The 19,838-nt window shown below is 35.4% G+C and overlaps 1 protein-coding gene across 1 annotated transcript in view; it reads right to left on the bottom strand.

Moving 5' to 3' along the window:
* MSH4 (mutS homolog 4) overlaps positions 1-16,806 on the bottom strand; it is a gene marked incomplete at its 3' end in the record, with an annotated part of 97,235 nt that extends 80,429 nt beyond the window's left edge. The window contains exons 1-5 of the mRNA XM_081307548.1: positions 16,649-16,806; positions 14,871-14,981; positions 9,215-9,330; positions 8,228-8,401; positions 3,839-4,011 (exon numbers count right to left, since the gene is read on the bottom strand). Coding sequence (XP_081163674.1) covers positions 3,839-4,011; positions 8,228-8,401; positions 9,215-9,330; positions 14,871-14,981; positions 16,649-16,720 — 646 coding nt within the window. The 5' untranslated portion in view covers positions 16,721-16,806. The remainder of the gene's footprint in view (positions 1-3,838; positions 4,012-8,227; positions 8,402-9,214; positions 9,331-14,870; positions 14,982-16,648) is intronic.
* Between the last annotated feature and the right edge of the window lie 3,032 nt (positions 16,807-19,838).

The following is a 19,838-nucleotide window of genomic DNA, read 5'->3' on the forward strand; positions in this document are numbered from 1 at the left end:
AGATACAGCACTTATCTCTAGGGTATATAAAAAACTCAAAAAGCTAAGGACCAAAAAAAACAAATAACCCAATCAATAACTGGGCCAAGGACCTGAACAGACACTTCTCAGAAGAAGATATACAATCAATCAACAAATACATGACAAAATGTTCATCATCGCTAGCAATTAGAGAAATGCAAATCAAAACCACTCTAAAATTTAATCTCACTCCAGTCAGAATGGCAGCTATTTTGAAGATAAACAACAATAAGTGTTGGCAAGGATGTGGGGAGAAAGGTACACTCATACACTGCTGGTGGGGCTGCAAACTGATGTAGCCAATATGGAAAGCAGTATGGAGATTTCTTGGAAAATTGGGAATGGAACCACCATTTGACCCAGCTGTCCCTCTCCTCCTTGGTCTATACCCAAAGAAGGACTTAAAAACAGAATACTACAGGGACACAGCCACATCAATGTTTACAGCAGCACAATTCACAATAGCTAAACTGTGGAACCAACCTAGATGCCCTTCAGTAGATGAATGGATAAAAAAAATGTGGCATACATACACAATGGAATATTACTCAGCAATAAAAGAGAATAAAATCATGGCATTTGCAGGTAAATGCATGGAGTTGGAGGAGATAATGCTAAGTGAAGTTAGCCAATCCTATAAAAACAAATGCCGAATATTTTCTCTGATATAAGGAGGCTGATTCATAGTGGGGTACGTAGGGGGAGCATGGGAGGATTAGATGAACTCTAGATAGGGCAGAGGGGTAGAGGGAAAGGGAGGGGGCATGGGGTTAGAAATGATGATGGAAAGTGATGGTCATCATTATCCAAAGTACATGTATGAAGACACTAATTGGTGTGAATATACTTTGTATACAACCAGGGATGAAAAACTGTGCTCTATATTTTGTAATATGAATTGTAATGCATTTTGCTGTCACATATAAATTTTAAAAATTAATTTAAAAATTGGATTAAAATATTCAAATATCCAAAATATTAAATAAAGAAAAAAATATGAACACCTATTAGGTCCTACTCATATAAAGGAACCATTCCCCAACAAAACATGCATTTATAAAATAGTAAGATAAATAACATAACAATTATATTATAGAAACATGCAGAAAAGACATTTAACACAGACTGGGAAGTCAGACTTCTAGTCATAGAGACATTTAAATTAAAATGGTAAAGCATGTACTGCAGCTAGCTACACAACAGCTTGAGAGAAAGAGGTTTCAGAAAAGAGAAAGGCAAAATTTATAGTGTACCAAGGCTAGAAAACAAGAGCAGATATGTTTGAGTAACTTAAAAAAGTTCCATTAGACTAGAAAGCAAAATGGAAAGTATGGAATAGAAAGAGATGGTGTGGTAGATGACAGAGAAAGAGATACATAAAAGAGTTTGAATTTTATTCTAAAAGTAAATAACCTCCCAAAGATGTCCACTTCCTAACTCCTGGAACCTATGACTATGTTAACTGGTAAAGGAATTTACCAAATAAGATTAAGATAAGTATTTTGAACAGATGAACAGATTATTTTAGATTTTATCTGTTTGTCCCAATAAAGTCACAAGGGTCCTTACAAGTGGAAGAAGGATCAGTGTCAAAGACAGATGATACAAGCACAAAAGCAGAAGTCAAAAACAAAGAAGATACTATGTTACTGGCTTTAAAGGCAGAGCAAGGGCAATAACAAGGAATGCAGATGACCCCTAGAAAAAGGAAACACAAAGAAATGGATTCTTCTCCAGAATGAGAATGTACTGCTAACACATTGATTTTAAGTCCAGTAAAGCTGATTTGGGACCTCCAGATAATAAATTCAGTTTTAAATTTCTTGTGATTTGTTACACCAGCAACAGAAAACCAGTATAGTATGAAAAAGCCCATGTCTCTAAATAAAATACAGAGTAGGGCTGGGGATGTGGCTCAATGTTGTGTGCCCCTGAGTTCAATCCCTGGTACCTCCCCTCCCTGCCCCAGAAAAAGAAATAATCCAGTGAAAGAATGGGATGCAGAACATAGTTGACAGAATTAGCTATAAAAGGAACAGGAATGACTACTCCTAACTGAAACAAGGGGAAAGCAAAGTGGGTGAGTACAATATTTGGTAGCAGAAAGCTTAAAAATTCAAAAGGTGGAGCACAACCAACATTACAAGATTAAATGATTTTCATATTCCTGGCACTTGAGTTTTACACCAAATGCTAGGTATAGATAGGTCAACAAAATGTTCCTGTGGACAATAAGGGTCACCAGTTAAAAATGACCTCTTTCTACCTTTCCTACTGTCTCACTAAATACACAGGTACATACAGGGGGAAAGGAGTACATTCAACAACATTGGAAATATAGAGAAATAGTCAAACCAATACCAAAATTTGAAAGGAATTACAAGGTATTTGGAATTAGACTGAGAAAAACTCACTGAAGCTATAAATGTCTTCTCCATTTTCAGGTACCACTTCAATTTAGACTATTAGAACACAAGGTGGGGTAGTGAAGGGAATAGAGATATGGAAGACTGGCCAAATTGCTAGCAACCAGAAATTGGACTAAGAAATGTATACAAACTATCCTTCCAACTATAGATTTAAGAAGGAAACTGCCACTGCACCTATTAAAAGAAAAATTAGGCCCAAATCTCTATCATGTCAGATTAGGCCCCTACTTCCTTAATAAGACTCCTATAGTCCAAGAATTAAAATCAAGAATCAATAAATGGGATGGATTCAAATTAAAAAGCTTCTTCTAAGCAAAGTCATATATAACAAATTAAAATTTAAAAAGAAATAAAATAAATTATGCTTTCTTCTCCGAAAGAAAAAGTGATAAATAGAAGCTAGATAAGTGTTGCTAGCAAATCAACATTATTCATAATGTAAATTGACATTATTTTAGTTGAAGAAAAATAATACTAGATGGAAGTTTAGATATGCATTAAAGAAAGTAGGATATTCAAAATGTTATATGCATTAAAGAAGGAAGGATACTCGAAATATTAAATAAATAAATATAAAATGCTAAAAAAGAAAAAGAAATAAAGAAGAAGGAAACTGCACCATCATACCAGTGAACAAATAAGGAATTTCTCAAGAGCTATTTTCTTGTCCCTGCTATGAGTTGAACTGCATTCTCCAAAAAAAATTTAAAGTCCTAACTCCTAGTACCTGTGACATGACTTTATTTGTAAACTATTTTTTATAGATATAATCAAGTTAGGATAAAGTCATTAGGATAGATCCTAATCCAATATGACTAATGTTTTACATGAAGACATTATGAACACAATATGCCAACAGAGGCAAAGATTGGATTGATAGAGCTGAAAGTCAAGGCAGACTGTGGATAGCCGCCACCAGAAGCTTGAAAAAAACAAAGGATTGATTCTCCCCTTCAGTTTTAGAGGGAGCATGGCCCTACCAACACCTTGATTTCAGCATTTAGCTTCCAGAACTTTAAGACAAAATTTTTCAGTTGTTTTAAACCATGGAGTATGTGGTTCTCTTTAAATAGAAACCCTAGGAAACTAATATACCCCATCTGTTAATAATTATCTAATTTGGACAGATCTTCCCTCTCTGAAGATTACCACAGAGCAAAATAATTACGAAGTGTTCATTAAAAGAATAAAGGAAAAGAATAGCATCCAGAAAATAAAAACATACCTCTGAAATTATTTACTGTGAAATTTAAAGGAAATTTTCAGGAAAATAGCTTCATTACAAGAATATAAGAATTTACACTTTCACTGACTGCCTTTCAAAAACTTAGAAAAAAATAATTCAACTAAAACAACTGTATTTTCAAAATTAGATGATATTCTTTTACCTGATTGAAGTCCAAAAAAGAGTTCCTCATCTTGAAGTAATTCTTGAACACAATCTAATCTCATGTTAATGGTTTCAATATCAACTAGAGGTTCTAATATATTAGAACGAAGTCTTCTACTCCCTCCAGAAGTCTTAGTATAATTTAAAACACCAAAAAGAGTATGATTATTCCTTTGAAAACACAAGTTGGAAAATTCCATTAAGTATACAAAGAAAATTCCATTTTAACTTTGTAATTAAATAATTTTATAATCTATAACAGTGATATTTAAACTTTAGTATGCATACAAACTACTTGGAGATTCTTCAGTATGTCTTGGAAAAGGACTGAGAATCTATATTTTTAACAAGCTCCCAAATATAGGGTCAGTCAATGAACCAAATTTTGATTATCAAGGATCAATAGTATCTCCTTACCCTTAGTGACTTTTTCCACAGATCAATTACAATATTCAGACTAATATAAAGTTTTTAAATCTATGACATTTCATCAATAATAGCAAAATTATCAGTAATATATCCTAAAAAGGGATGCATTTATATTGATTTTTTAAAAATGAGTATTTAGTGTACTGATTTTGTTCTAATTGAAGAAGTTACAGAATTATAAGCAAAAGAGAATTCCATAATTTCTAAGTGATTCTTATAAAGAAATAAGCTATTATTAAGAATGCATTTCATTGGACTTTTTATGAGACAATTATATTGTATGCAAAATATCTGGTTAATTGTAATTTTTGTTTGTTTTTTAAAGAGAGAGAGAGAGAGAATTTTTAATTTATTTTTTAGTTTTCAGTGGACACAACATCTTTGTATGTGGTGCTGAGGATCGAACCTGGGCCGCACGCATGCCAGGCAAGCGCGCTACCGCTTGAGCCACATCCCCAGCCCCTAATTCTAATTTTAATGAATAATTACTGAGTCCTTACAGTATTCAAAACTCTATGCTAAGTCCTAAGAACATAAGACAGACATAATTTCTATGGCCTTTATAGTGTAGTGGCTAATAATTTAAAAAAAATTTTTTTTTGTTGTAGGTGAACACAATACCTATATTTTATTTATTTATTTTTATGTGGTGCTGAGGATCAAAACCAGTGCTTATCCATTAATTAGTCATGACAGAAGACAAAACAATTTGAATGGGGACAGAGAGACAATAAACACATAATCTTAAAAAAAACAGCTGGGCATGGTAGCACATGCCTGTAAACCAAGCAGCTTGAGAGACTGAGGCAGGAAGATCACAAGTTTAAAGCCAGTCTCAGCAACTTAGCAAGGCCCTGAGCAACTTAGCAAGAACCTGTCTCAAAATAAAAAATAAAACAGTTTGGGAATGTAGCTCAATAGTTAAGCACCCCTGGTTCAATCCTTGGTGAAGAAGGAGAAGAAGGATAAGGGGAAAGGGGAGGAGAGGGGGAAGGTAGAGAGGGAGGGGGGAGGAGAGGGGAAGGGGGAGAGGAGAGGGAGGGGGAGAGGGAAAACATTTCACATATATAAACTACTAACAAAAAAATGAAAATAAGAATGCATAAGAAAATGATTGAACGTTGATGATTAGTTAGGTTGATTAAGAAAGACTTCTCTGTATTCAACAGTTGACTTAAGACTTGAATGACAAAAGAAGGAGGCAGCAATGCAAAGAGGATGATGGGATGGGAATTATAACAATTATAGCTAACATACGAAGAACACTTGGTATGTTCCAGTAATTGCTTTAATCACTTTACATGTATTTGACTCATTTACTTCTAACAACCATTGCCGGGTTTCTGTTCTCATGACTAAAAGGCTCAGGGTCACTCCAGACAAACTGGGCTAACTGGGCTGTGCAAAATAACCACATAAGAGACACAAATACCTTTTTCTTTGGGGTCGCTGTGAAGGCTCCTCTGACCTTAAGGGTCAGCAGAAAGAGAGAGAGCGAGAGCACGCGCTGACCCCTTTTATTGAGGAGAAGTTATTTAAATGAGGCAAGGGATCAGGTTTTGCCGCAGTCCGGATGGGCAAATAACCAGGAGGTGACAAGCAACTTGAAGGTTGAAGCGGGAACTACTGTATTGCAAGTGAACTCAGCGGGAACTGAGCGAGAACTCAAAGTAGCGGGCTCCTAAAGTAGCGGAACCACTTCTCTGCGGGACAGCAGAGGTATATATACCTAACTAATTACACACAGCTTGACTCAATTACCATTATCTAGATACAGCAGTCAGCCAATAAGGAATCTTCATCATCTTAATGGCTTGATGGCGTTGCTTCACAAACCGCTCCTCCTGGCAAACTGCCAGGCGCCATCTTGACTTGAATTGCATCCCCAACAAGGTTTCAGGGGGCTGAGTCTATCTTCATGATGTCCACTGTCAGCAGGTTGACTGACATCTGGGTAGACCACACCCAAGGGCACAGTAAGGACACACACAAGGCACTTCTATGGAAGATTCTATCCTAAACAGGGCAAGGGGTTATATTACAAAGGAACAGGTGAGCATAGCTTCACCCATGGGGCTGTAGCAAGTCATACCTATGCACGAGACATGGACCCTCAGACCCAAGAAGGGTGGGGAAAGCTCTACCACATTTCTGTGACTGAGCACCTCAGCACCCAGCCAGGAAGTGTGACTCAGTCATGTGCAAGGATGGTCTCCCACAAACCATGATATAAGGTAGATGCTATTATTAGTCACATTTTGCAACTAAAGAAACTGAAGCACAAGGACTAACTTATCCAAGGTTTCCAAGTAAGTTTCTAAGTAAGTAGTAGAATACCAACTTAAGCCCAGGAATTCTGGCTCTAGAACCAGAAAAAAGATTGAGCTTTACAAGTGAATAAAGAAGTTGATAGAGACCAGGACACAAAAGTCCTGTAAGTCATGGTAAAGAATCTGGACTCTATTCTGAATGTCATAGGAACCACTGGAGGGTTTTATACAAGAAAGTCAGGAAACCTGATTTCTAGGGGCTGGAGTTGTGCTCAGTGGTAGAGTACTTGCCTGGTATGTGTGAGGCCCTGGATTTGATCCTCAGCACCTCATATAAATAAATAAATAAATTGGAAAAAAAAAAGATCCATTTACAACTAAAAATATTTTTAAAAAAGAAAACCTGACTTCTAGATTATAAATATCACACTCTGGCTACTACTTGTAGAAGGATAAGGAAAAGGCAAAGAGATAAGTTGGTAGGCTATTATATTAGTGCAGTCTAAGAGAACAGAGGTTTGGGTTAGGGGTTAGTCTTAGAAATGGTGAGAAGTGATACAGAATTATATAGACTCTCAAGCCTGAGTCAGAAGCATTTACAAATGGATTAGATCTGGGATGTTAAAAGGAGAGGAAATAAAAGTGACTCTTAAGTTTGTAGTCAGACTATTAGATTTTGGACAGATCAAATTAAACAAATTTTTAGGGAACTATCCAGATTGACTGATGGGGGGTCTCTCATCACATGCACAATTTTTTTTAACCTTTTGAGGACTTGATTTCTGCAGAAACAAAGGAAGTGACCAACACACACAGTCTGACATTTGCTACAGAAATTAATGGGTGTAACAGGTGACAAGTCCATATAAGCACTGGAGCTATTCAGATAGTTCAGTAGGTAGAATATCCATCTGTTAAACTGAGATTCTTTGATTCAAGTCTGTGAAAAGACTTCTGAATTTCTCATTTTGTATTATAGTACAAACTCTGGAGATCAGATATTCTTTTAAGTTTGTGTATCCCTAATATACAGCAGGAACTCAAGCAATGTTTGACAATGATAAACAATGATGAAGTATGCAATGTCATGAGGTAAAACTGAATATAAAGCACTTTACAACAATAACCAGGGTTGATCATTGATTTTTTTATGTTAAAATAAAATAACATATGAGGCTGGGTTTGTGTCTCAGTGGTAGAACACTTACCCAGCACGTGCGAGGCACTGGGTTCAATCCTCAGCACCACATAAAAATAAATAAATAAAATAAAGGTATTGTGTCCAACTAAAATAATAATAATAAGAAGAATAACAGAAAATCAATAATAATTTTAACCCACACCATAACATATGTGAAGCAGTACCTCAATATGGTTTTAATTTTCATTTCCCTAATACTAGTTTATCTTTTCATGTACTTTTTATTCTTTGTTATATCTTTTGAAGAAATGTCTTTTAAGTCCTTTTACTCAGATAGTAACTGGGTTTTTCTGTTGTTTCATACAAATATGTTTTAAAACCTATCTTTTGTAAAACATCTGAGTGGTTCACCAACAAGGGTACAACGATTAAAAATGTTTATTCAATATTTCTCTATCAAAAAATTAAAAGAACTTTCATGTATTCACATAAAATATGACATAAAATATGCTGATATATTTTATAAGAAAAAAACTGATGCTCTTACCTACAGTCTTGGTTATTAATTAATAATTCAAGGTTTTGGGCTGAGGATGAATCTATCATGGCTGTCTGTTCACTACCCTGAAAACAAATCTTCAGCGATTTTGGTGCATAAACTGAATTTTGAATAAACTCAACATATTTTAGTAAAGCTGCAACAGCTGCAAGGCAGTAATACCTGTAAGGTGACCAATGACATAGCATTATGTGTTTAGAATTAGGGAAAAAAGGTATTGATAGAGAAGAAAACATTTATTTCACCTTAATATTAGGAAAATCACAAGTACTTGCATAGGATCACTTAAATTCAAAGCTAAAAGGTACACTGAATATGCCTAATTTTTAAAAACAAGGTAAATAACCTCTAATCCATAAAAAATCCCATTACTTAAGGGATATATTAAACTCCAATAAGTTACTTAGAAGAAAACATTCAATAGTATATTATATCAATTGTTGACATATCATTCTAAATATTCAAATAAGTTAAGACTTTATAGGTATAGTCAAGAGGTCCCACAGCCATTATGATTAACTGAGTAAACAGGAGGTCCACTGGCTCAGAGAGTATCTATTTAGCTTATTTAAAGAAATATTTTTTCTAAAAGTATCATCACTGTCTCATGCTGACCCTTTTAGGAATAAATGTATGAAGTAACAGAAACACAACCTTAACTGTTTTCATTTCCTAGTACTCAAAATTCTAGGATATGGTAACTACTTGAGTGTTTTTAACTCCAAAGTATGGCAAGCAGCAACCTTTAGGGCAACAAATTATGACTAATTTGAAAAATTCTATGTAAATCAAATTAGTAATATATGCCTTGTATATAAACTTCATTAATTATTTTTCTACTTCAGTAATTACTATGTATTATGAAATCAGGCACTTTTCTAGGTGGTAGGGATATAACAGATAACAAAACAAAAGAAAATCTTTGCCCTTGTGACACTCATACTAGAGATTAATTTCCTTTATATTATAACTTACTTGGATTGAACCTCCAGTAGGACAGTGCTGAATTCAGTAATACATAATTGTTCGATGTATTCTAATCCTTTTGTTTCATTGAAGTATTTCCTTTGGATAGTACTGAAATTAATGTTCTGAAAAGAAGTTTTTATTTTAAAACTGTAAAACTTGTTGAGTGCCACACAGTTACTAAAAAACTGCTTGCTTGGTTTTTTGTTTGTTGTAGTTTTTTGTTTTGTTTTGTTTTCTTCCTTTGGTACCAGAAATTAAACCCAGGGGAACATTACAACTGAGCTACATACTGACTTTTTTATTTTATTTTCTAATTTTAAGACAGGACCTCACTACCGTTGCCCAGGCTAGCCTCAAACTTGCCTTCTGCATCAGCTTCTCAAGTCACTAAGATTACAGGCCACCACGCACCCACCTCAAAACTGTTATTCTTAAGTGAATCCTGGTACATGGGTAGGTGGTTTCAATATTGCTTAAAGTTTATCTTTTAATATTTTCAACATTTAAAGTAAGTTTTCTTAATTATTGAAAAAAGAAAATGGTTATTTATCTTGCTAAATGAATTATAGTGTAGTCTGTAGTTCTTATTAGGCATTACTCTCATAAAATTTAACTAAATATATATTAGATATGATAATTTAAAAAATAGAGCTGGAGTGTATCTCAGTAGTAGAGTGCCTCCTTAGCATGTATGAGGCCCTAGCTTTACTTCCCATTACCAAATAACTTTTAGATTAATAAATAAACATGAAAGTCTTTGTCTTCTATTAATCTTATTCTATAGTAACAATTCTATAACATCACACGGTTTTAACCTCAGTCTTCCATACTCTAACATATTGAGAAAGGGTAAACTTTATAATGTGCTAGTTGAAAAGATGAAAATCCCAACTCCCACCTCCCTGTTCTATAAAATGCTATTTACATGTAGTGAATTTAATTTATTTAGATTAAAGAGAAAGAGCTAATAGGACTTTTTGAAGAGGGAAAAAAAGGCATGTAGTTGTACAGTAAAAGGTTTACTTACTCTGGAAAAAAGTAATGGGTAAGAAAGATAGTATAATAACAATGAACTATGAAAAAGCTGTTAGGACTGAAAAAAAACATGAGCAGATAAGTAATTTATATGCCAGGATTGTTTTAAAAGTTATTCAATTTAATCATCACAATAACTCTGTTTTATTTTCCTCTAAGTAAAATTCTGAAGTCAAGTAACTTTCCTGATATACACAGTCCAAAGTAAAACTTCTTTAACTATGAAGTCCACATTTATTCTACTTCATATTGATTCTGATTTAATGAAGGTTTTTTTTTAATGATAAGTGTAGTAATAATAACAAGAGTGATAATAATTATTATTATTTTTCCATCTATGTATAATACTTTCTCTTCAAATTCTTCCCATGGCTTGCTCCCTCACTCCATTCCAGGAGTAATCTTATGAATTTGCCCAAATGTAATCTTATGAATGAAGCCACCTCTGATTACTTTATATAAAATATGAATTATTTAGTGGTAGGTACTAATATTGTCCTCAATTTTCTGTCAAAAAAAAAAACCCTGAAGTTCAAAGATGTTAAATAACCTGCAGAAGTTAATTTAGAGTCAGGATTTGAAATTAAGACATCCAACTTCTCTGTTCTTTTATTTTTCTTCTTTTTAATTGGTGTATTATTATACATAATTGTGGAATTCATTCTTATATATTGTGGGGAGCCATTCTCACACGTGACTGGGCAACTCCCGGTTTGGGTCTGAGGCGCTCTGGCTAAACTGTGTTGGAGCTTTCCTGGCCCTCTCCTGGTGCGAGAGCCTGTCTGTGTGGGGGTGTGACTGACCACTGACCCCAGGGGTCAATCACTGACCCTGACCTTGGAGTGCGGCCCCCCTCAACCTTCATTGGATGGAATTTTCCCCTGAATTTCTTGTTTCCCAATAAAAGGCTACTCCCTGGCGTGCTCCCTCTCTCTCTCTCCTGCTAGCCCTGAGTAATCCTTGTTGTCCTACCGGGTGGTCCAAGACGGCTCCCCCTCTGGAACGGGGTAAGAAAAGTCATTGTTAATTTAGAGTACCTGTTAAATTTTGTCCTTTTAGTAGGTAATGGCCGAATTTGAATAGCCTGGGCAGGCGGTGTTAAACGCAGCCTGTTAAAATTTCTCTGTAAGTCCTGAATTTTAACGTCTGATTTTTCTCCCTCGGACTGTGAGTCGTGGGTAAACTTTGTGCTGTCGCCATTTTGAAATTGGGCTTCTAAGCCACGTGGCGGAGAAGAACTCTGTGCCCCTCTAAGAATCTCTTCTGGATTTTTCTCTCCAGGAAGATCATCTATCTCTTCCGGAGGACCTTTTAGGACTGCCGAGGTTTTTCCTCTATGACCTTTTTTTCTATAATCTCCCTGCGTGCTAGCCTGATCTTGTAAGTTTAAAGTCACATTTTTAACCTTTGGTTTGGCCCTTAGAGCCTTTGTTTTTAAAGGGCTCAAGGGAAAGGGAATTAACTTAGCCTCAGGCAGATTTTTCATTTGAATAGACCTAATAGCTCTCTGAATGTCTTTTAATAGGTTTTTAGGGGGCCATGAACTTTGGTCCATATATTTAAAAAGACAAACTTTTAGAGCCAGTCCAAGTTTTTTGAATATTATCTATGTTTTTAGGTAATTCATTAGAAAGACAAACTTTTTGTACCTTTTTTTTTTAGTTTCTCCCAAGTAAGTAAATTTGGAATCTCTTATTCACAAAACCAAGGACAATATTTGTCTACAATTTTTAAGACTTGTAATAACTGAGTTTTTTATGTTTTTTTATTAATTATACTGTTTAAAATAGTCAGATACATTTTCTTATCTGTAGAAGTTGAATTTTTCATTTTAATTAATTTAACATCTCTTTTTTTTTAATATCTCCAGGTACTTTTGTGACCCAAATTGTCACCACTTCCTTTATCTTTATCTTTATAGTGCGCTTCCACTTAATCTAGTTAATCTAGAATGCCCCCCTCGTGGGTGCCAAATTCCACCGTGCGAACAGCGCACTGGTTTCATTAAAGAGGTTCTTGGCATAAAGTTAGCTAGTGAGATCGTAATAAAACACACAGACTCAGTTACCTTTTTCTATGACCAGGTCCAAGACGGCTCCCCCTCTGGTTCCCACCTCGAACCACCCAGTAGGGCAGCAAGGATTACTCAGGGCTAACAGGAGAGAGAGAGGGAGCACGCCAGGGAGTAGCCTTTTATTGGGGAACAAGAAATTCAGAGGAAAATTCCATCCAATAAAAGTTGAGGGGGGCTGCACTTCAAGGTCAGGGTCAGTGATTGGCCCCCGGGTCAGTGGTCAGTCACACCCCCACACAGACAGGCTCTCGCACCAGGAGAGGGCCAGGAAAGCTCCAACACAGTTTAGCCAGAGCGCCTCAGACCCAAACTGGGAGTTGCCCAGTCACGTGTGAGAATGGCTCCCCACAATATATTCATACATGCACACAATATAACAATATATTTGGTTGACTTCTCTATATTCTTTTAAGCACTATGCTATACTACATCTCAAACATATGGAATATTTTTTGTTTTGCCTTTGGAGGACCTAACTGTTCCACATTTCAAATGATTCTAGTAGGCCTGTCAATTACAGTATTCTGTGACCCACAGCAAAAAGAACATGATCTAGGAGTAATTAATCACAGTGCCTCTACCTCCAGAAATAGTGATTAGTCTAATGTGAGAAAATGAACAAAGCAGGGCCAGTCAGCATCCTTTCCTGGAATTCATATATGGACACTGGAAGAAAGACATTCTTTTCTCTCTAGTTTGGGTATGCTGAGATTACATCAGCCTAAAGCCATGAGCAATCATCTTCTTAAACTTCATGGAGGTAATCTATCTTCAGTAGAAAAGAGATGATACTGGGGAGAAGGTAGAGGCAAAGATTCTCTCATTGACTGAATTCTAGCCAGTAGATCTCAACTTTGACCTATCCAGACAAACTAAACACTAACAAGGTTTCTAAAAGCTCAAGGGTACATCCCTAGGATGATTCTAAACCCTCTTAAAGTGCCTGCCTAAGAAAACAAAAGGATGCCAAAAAATCCTTACTATTTATTTTAGCCAATGCCTAAAGATAAGAGTCCTTGTCTCCCATTCTCTGTGAGGGAAGGAGCCTAACTTCAATACCCAGATAGTTTTCACATGGACCAACTCCACTTTCCTACTTTTTGTAATTTTTCACTTCCCTGACTCTATTGAGCCCCTTCTCACTTCCCTAACTCTACTGAGCCCCCTTTCTCACTTCCCTCCCTAGTTCCTCATTCTCCCTTTAAAATACCCAGTCACCTCTAACAAAGCAAAGTTGAGTTCACTCCACATTGGACACTTTTTCCTATTGCAATAATATATTTCTGATTAAAAATTTGTCCTTGAGCTGGGTCTGTGGCTCAGGGGTAGCACACTTGCCTGGCATGTGTGAGACACAGGGTTCAATTCACAGCACGACGTGTAAATAAATAATAAAGGTCTACCAACAACTAAAATTAAAAAAAAAAAAAATCTGTCCTTACCATCTTATCTAGATGTGATCAGATTTATCTTTGACATAGGATCTATCCAACCACTGACTTTCCAGTTACATAAGCCAATAAATTTTTGGCTAGTTTAAGTTGGATTCCTGCTACTTACCAAAAGACCTAAAAGGCCTAATCAGGACAACAAGAAGTGAGAAAGAAATATGTAAAAACGATGATGAAAAGAAGTATGAGCCAATGAATGAGAGAGCAGAGAGAAAGAAACTTATAAAATAGAGACAATAAATTTAGAATAGGGACTATTTCTGACAATGAGTCAATAAAACAAAACAAAACAGCTGAGTTGTGTAGTACCTCTAAGAGCACCACAGGGGGGAAAAAAACTTATATGACTACAGATGCTGAATATATTAAGAACAAGAGCAGAATTCATTAGACCCTACATCTCATGTTGGTTCCAAATGTATTAAAATAAAAGCTAAGTCTAAAAATATAACAAAATATTCCATATTCTGAAAATAATTAGCACTCCTCAGGAATTATTCCAACTGCAATGTTGCTTACTTTCTTGGAACCACAGTCCCAATTCCACTAAACAGGGAGAGTTACTAGAGAAGAGAGAAACTATATGAGGGACAAAGCATTTGTTGTATAGGTTGTACAGCATTTACAAGTCACAGTCCCACAGACGGAGGCTACACTAGTAGACTAATTGTAAGGCAGTACATGTTCCCTTTGGGGAAGCTGAAACAATTTTGTAACGCAGACTAACCTGCCTAGAGAAAAAAAGCACTTACTGATAGTTGCTATCCCCTGGAAGGATGAGAACTTCAATTTTAACAGTAACTAGTTTCCAGAAAGCTACATCTAAAGAAAACTGGGTTTTAATTAACAGTCTGCTGTCCCTTGTATACTTGAGAAACCTCTTATTACCTAAAACATTTTTTTCTTTTACTTAAAGTAGATCAAGAATGTCCAATCAAATGTGAATTCTTTATTTTATTCTTGTTTTAGATTAGTGTTTGCATTTATTGACTATTTTAGGATTCTGAATATACAGTTACTCAAATTATTTTTTCCTTATATTACAAAACAGAGTATAACTAATTAAACCTTAAATGTTATTTTTGAGAATGAAATTGTTTACCTTGAAATTTTCTGTGATCAGAGTGAACAACTTCGTTGAATTCCCCACAACACAAGCAGTATTTGACATTATTATTTCCAAAGGTGATAAAATTTTGAGCTTAGTGATCACCTAAAATTATTTGGTATAAATAATTTCATTAATGTAATCTTAGAACAATCTTTAAAACAAAAAATTTCAATATTCTGGGATAATGACTTAATATTAATTCAGAAATAACAAAATTACAAATGGTCCAAGTTATATTTAAATCAATTTCTAATGATATATATTAAACATATATCCACATATATACATTATCATAAACATAGGCTATATTTAACTCACATTAGTTTGTAATAATTATAACTTAAAAGTTAATTTGAATTTATGAAATATACATTCCCCAAATAAGGTATTTTAAAATAAATTCTTCTACTCAGTATTTTACCCATCTTCATTAGAAACATGAACATATCCAATCATGTAAGCATGGCAATGGGATTAGTACAGCCCATCAGTACATTTCAGAAGTTGAAAAGTACAAAAAGCAGTGAGAAATATTTGCTTTCTGCCTTGTGTTTTTTAACAAGATGCATTTCTTGGAACTACTCAAAACACAAACTTAGTCAGTATGTCCAACATTCCTGTTTTTCTAAAAAAAAAAAAATTCCCTATTCTTTTCAAATTATATAAAAAATTTTAAATACCCAGAAATGAAGTTAGTATACAGTATTAATATAATTTAGGTTGTTAAAGATAATAAAAATTATTAGGAAAATGAAGCCTATATATACTGGGGAACCATAAAGGGGAACTTAAAAAGATTAAACAATAAAAGACTAAAAGTAACATAGTACATCATATTTTAAAAGTAATTATAATTTTGTCAAGTAACTTTAGCCAGACATGGTGGCACATGCCTGTAATCCCAGCAGCTGGGGAGGCTGAGGCAGGAGGATTACATATTCAAGCCAGCCTCAGCAATTTAGCAAAACTATAAGCAATCTAGTGAGATCCTGTTTCAGAATAAAAAGGCCTAGGGGCTGGGGATGTGGTTCAGATGTTAAGCACCCTTGGGTTTAATCCCTGGAATTAACAACAGTAATAATATTAATAATACCAACAACTTTTCTAAATGAAAAGATTAGGAAAAGGTTCACATCTAGCTGATATATCACACAAATTCCCATGACCACAGGTCAGTGGCCCAAATTCATGTGATCAATACAGAGGCAAAATAAGTGAGGGCAAGAAGCTAAGGAAGTAGATTATGATGATCTAAGATACTAGTTTCCCTTAACTCTAGAAAAAACAAACAAATATTATTTCAATGGAAATAATCCTCCTAGAGATACGATTATCATGTTACCTTTAGAATGAGTCCAGGTATTATTAATTTGAATACATTAATTTTAGACACTAATGTTACATAAATTTGGAATATTCCGAGTAACAATAAAACATTTTCTTTTTTAAATATTTTTTTAGTTGTTGATAGACCTTTATGCATTTATGTGCAGTACTGAGAATTGAACCCAGTGCCTCACACATGCCAGGCAGGTGCACTACCACTGAGCCACAGCCACAGCCCAAACATTTTCTTTTTAGAATAAAAAATATTTTTTTAAAAATCAGATGTAAAACAACTTTATTTTAATTCACAGTAACTGGAATAACCATGAATAACCTTTATCCTACCAAAAAGTACAAAACAGAAACTAATTAGAAAAACTCTGACTTGGAAATCTGCATACTGCCTACTAGAACAACCATTTTCTAGAATTATTAATACTTACCTTGGCATATGTTGTATTGTCTGCAAACTGGGATAATATAATTTGAGGGCTTTTTAAATCAATGCTTGCCATTCCTATTTCACCTCTGGCAAGTCCTCTCCCTTCTACCACAGCTACAATAACTGATGGGGCATGTGCAGAAACTGAAGAGGATGTAGCTATAAAAAAAAGTTTTAAATGAAGAAAATATATAAACTTACAAATGATCATTTCTAATTTTCTCACATAAGACTTCAAAGCCCCAAAGGTGAACATAGTTAAGAAAAATGCAGTCTATATTTCAAAGAAGCTAGAAGAGAGGATTTGATATATACTCACCATGAAGAAATGATTAATGTTTAAGGTGACAGATATGGTAATTATCCAATTTAATCATTGTGCTATGTATACATGAATCAAAACATTATATTATACTCATAAGTATTTATAATTATTATTGCATCAAAAATTTTTAAAGAAAATAAAATTATTATTACATAAAGAATAGGAATTAGCCAGGTGCAGTGGTACATGCCTCTAATCCAAAAGGCTCAGGAGGCTGAGGCATCACAAGTTCAAAGCTATCCTCAGCAATTTAGCAAGGCCCTAAGCAACTTACAGAGACCCTGTCTCAACAAAAAGGGTTGAAGATGTTGCTCAGTGGTTAAGCATCCCTGTTCAACTCCTGATACCAAAAAAGAAAGAAGAATTATATGCAACTATAGTTCATCAATAAAAAATGTGGGGAAAAAAGAAGGTGGCTTATAAATATTAAAGGTGAGTAGGATATTCTACTAGATAGCAAGAATTATTATAAAGTTAAAGATGGTGTAATAATGGCACTGAGATAGACATAATGACCTACTCAAGTTAAAAGAGAACTAGATATTGAAACAAACATATACAAATCATCAAAATTTTTAGTATCCAGAATAAAGAATGGATACAAATTTTTAAAGCCTACAGAACGGAGAGATCCAAGATGGTAGAATAGAGGTCACATTCCTGGCTGCTCCATGGCATGAAATCAAAAAAGCAAATAGGCAGTTTCTCCACAAGGTGGGTGAACAACAACAACAAAAAAGGCAGAGTGGTAGTTTACTGGAACCTAAAACTGACATTTAAAGCAGATCAGGGACATAGCAGGTTGGATAATATAAGGAAAAAATTCCCCAGGGGCACAGCAGCTGCCACAGATGGGCTGGAAGCTCCAGCCAGAGGTCCCTCCATGAGGATAAGGGAATTAAAGGAACTTGCATTTTTGGGAAGCTCAAGGTGTGTCTGGGTATGGAGCAGTTAGAGATCAAAGACATTGCCCAGCAAACCTGAAGGACATACTGTACATGAAACTGCCATCTTTCCAGGCGGGTTGTAGAAGACAAAGGAAGGAACCATTTTGAAGCTGCAATGGGGAAGCCGGCAACTGAAGAAGTTAATTCCTGGCAAACCCACTTTGGGCCTGAAATACAGGTCCAGTAAACACACGCTGCACATGCTGAACAATATAGAGTATACTTAAATGACCAGAAGAAAATCAGAACTGGAGAGAGGTTTACACAAGGGACAACTGGTTTTGGAAACCCACCCCAGGACCTGCTAAGAGAGATATCTCTGGCTGGGCAGAGTCGGGAGAAACTGGAGACTGAACCAGAGACCAGGAAATGTGGGGTCTGTAGGTGACATAGGGGACTAAGAATTGGCTCCCCCACCCCCAGCAGGGTGCAGTGATGCAGCCTGTACTCCCACCCACTGGGAAGGCTGAGGCAGGAGGATGGTGAGTTTTTTCTAAAAAGAAAGCCAGCCCTCAGCAAAAGCGAGGCACTAAGCAATTCAGCGAGACCCTGACTCTATATAAAATACAAAATAGGGCTGGGGATGTGACTCAGTGGTTGAATATGAATTCACTCCCTGGTACTAAAAAAAAAAAAAAAAAAAGAATTGGCTCCTCCACCACATGAGTGGAACCCCCAGAGCAGCTCTGGGATAAAGTCCTCCAGTGTGGACCAGGGATAAAGTCCTCCAGTATGGACCATGAAGTACCGAGCCCTGGAGATGCGCTGATTTAAAATCTCCAGAATAATTAGCATTCAGCAAAGAGCCTGGAGCCCACCTATTCCTAAACCCTGCCGACAGGAATTTCACCTACAGGATTACCTCTCTCACTTCAGCAATCCAGAGTGTGGAGCACCACACTCCAGAAGGCTCCACCTAAAACTCCTGAGAAGAAAAGCTGAGAATATTTTGAACTCCAGTGGAAAGAATTCTTAAACTTCTCATGAAGATTTTTTTTTTACTTTTTTCACTGTCTAATTGTGACCATAATGGTACATGGAATTTATATAGTTTCCTATTTTATTTTTCTTCTCTAGCATTATTAAAGCCTATTACTTTACATGGATTAGTTTAAAAAAAAACTAGGATGTTTGATTAGTATATTTTAGTTTTGTTTTGTATTCCTTTATTTTTAATGTATTTAAATTTTGCTTTATGTATATTTTTCTCCTACCTGTTTCCCTTGATTCTCTCCTTTCTTCTACTAATAGAAGAAACTGTTGTTCTTTTTCACCTTTTTTTCACTCTTTAATCTTTTTCTTCTGTCTTCTCTCTTCCTCCCTCATAATTATATATATCACTTCTGTTCTCTCCCTGTCCACCATTTGAAAATATAAACCCTTTTGCAAACTTGTTTCTTTTTATTATAGGCATAACTGATCACATCATTTCTGTTTATTGTGATGATTAACACTGTAGATGTCATAGTAGGAACTATTTGGTTTAATGCTGTAAATTGTTGCATTGGTTTTAGTTATTATTTGTCTCCCCATAAACAGAGAGGAACTATTTTAAGGACACTATAAGTCCACAGGGTAGAAATTCTACTGCCTCAGATCCATACTGTTAAATGGGTAGACACACAAACAATATGAAAAAGCAAGGGAACAAATCACACCAAGCAAACCAGGATATTCCAATAACAGAATACATCGATACCACAGTGGAAGAAATGTCAGAGAAGGAGTTGAGAATACACAGTAGTTAAACTGATCTGCGAAGTAAAGGATGATGTAAGAGAAAATATAGGTAGCAAAAGATATTTTCAGGAAAGAGATAGACAGTCTGGGGTGGGGGGAACACAAACAAAAATCCTTGAAATGAAGGAAACAATAAACCAAATTTAAAATTCAATAGAAAGCATTACCAACAGACAAGA

This window comes from Spermophilus citellus (assembly GCF_964194105.1).
Source record: "Spermophilus citellus genome assembly, chromosome: 9".
NCBI classification, from domain to species: Eukaryota; Metazoa; Chordata; class Mammalia; order Rodentia; family Sciuridae; genus Spermophilus; species Spermophilus citellus.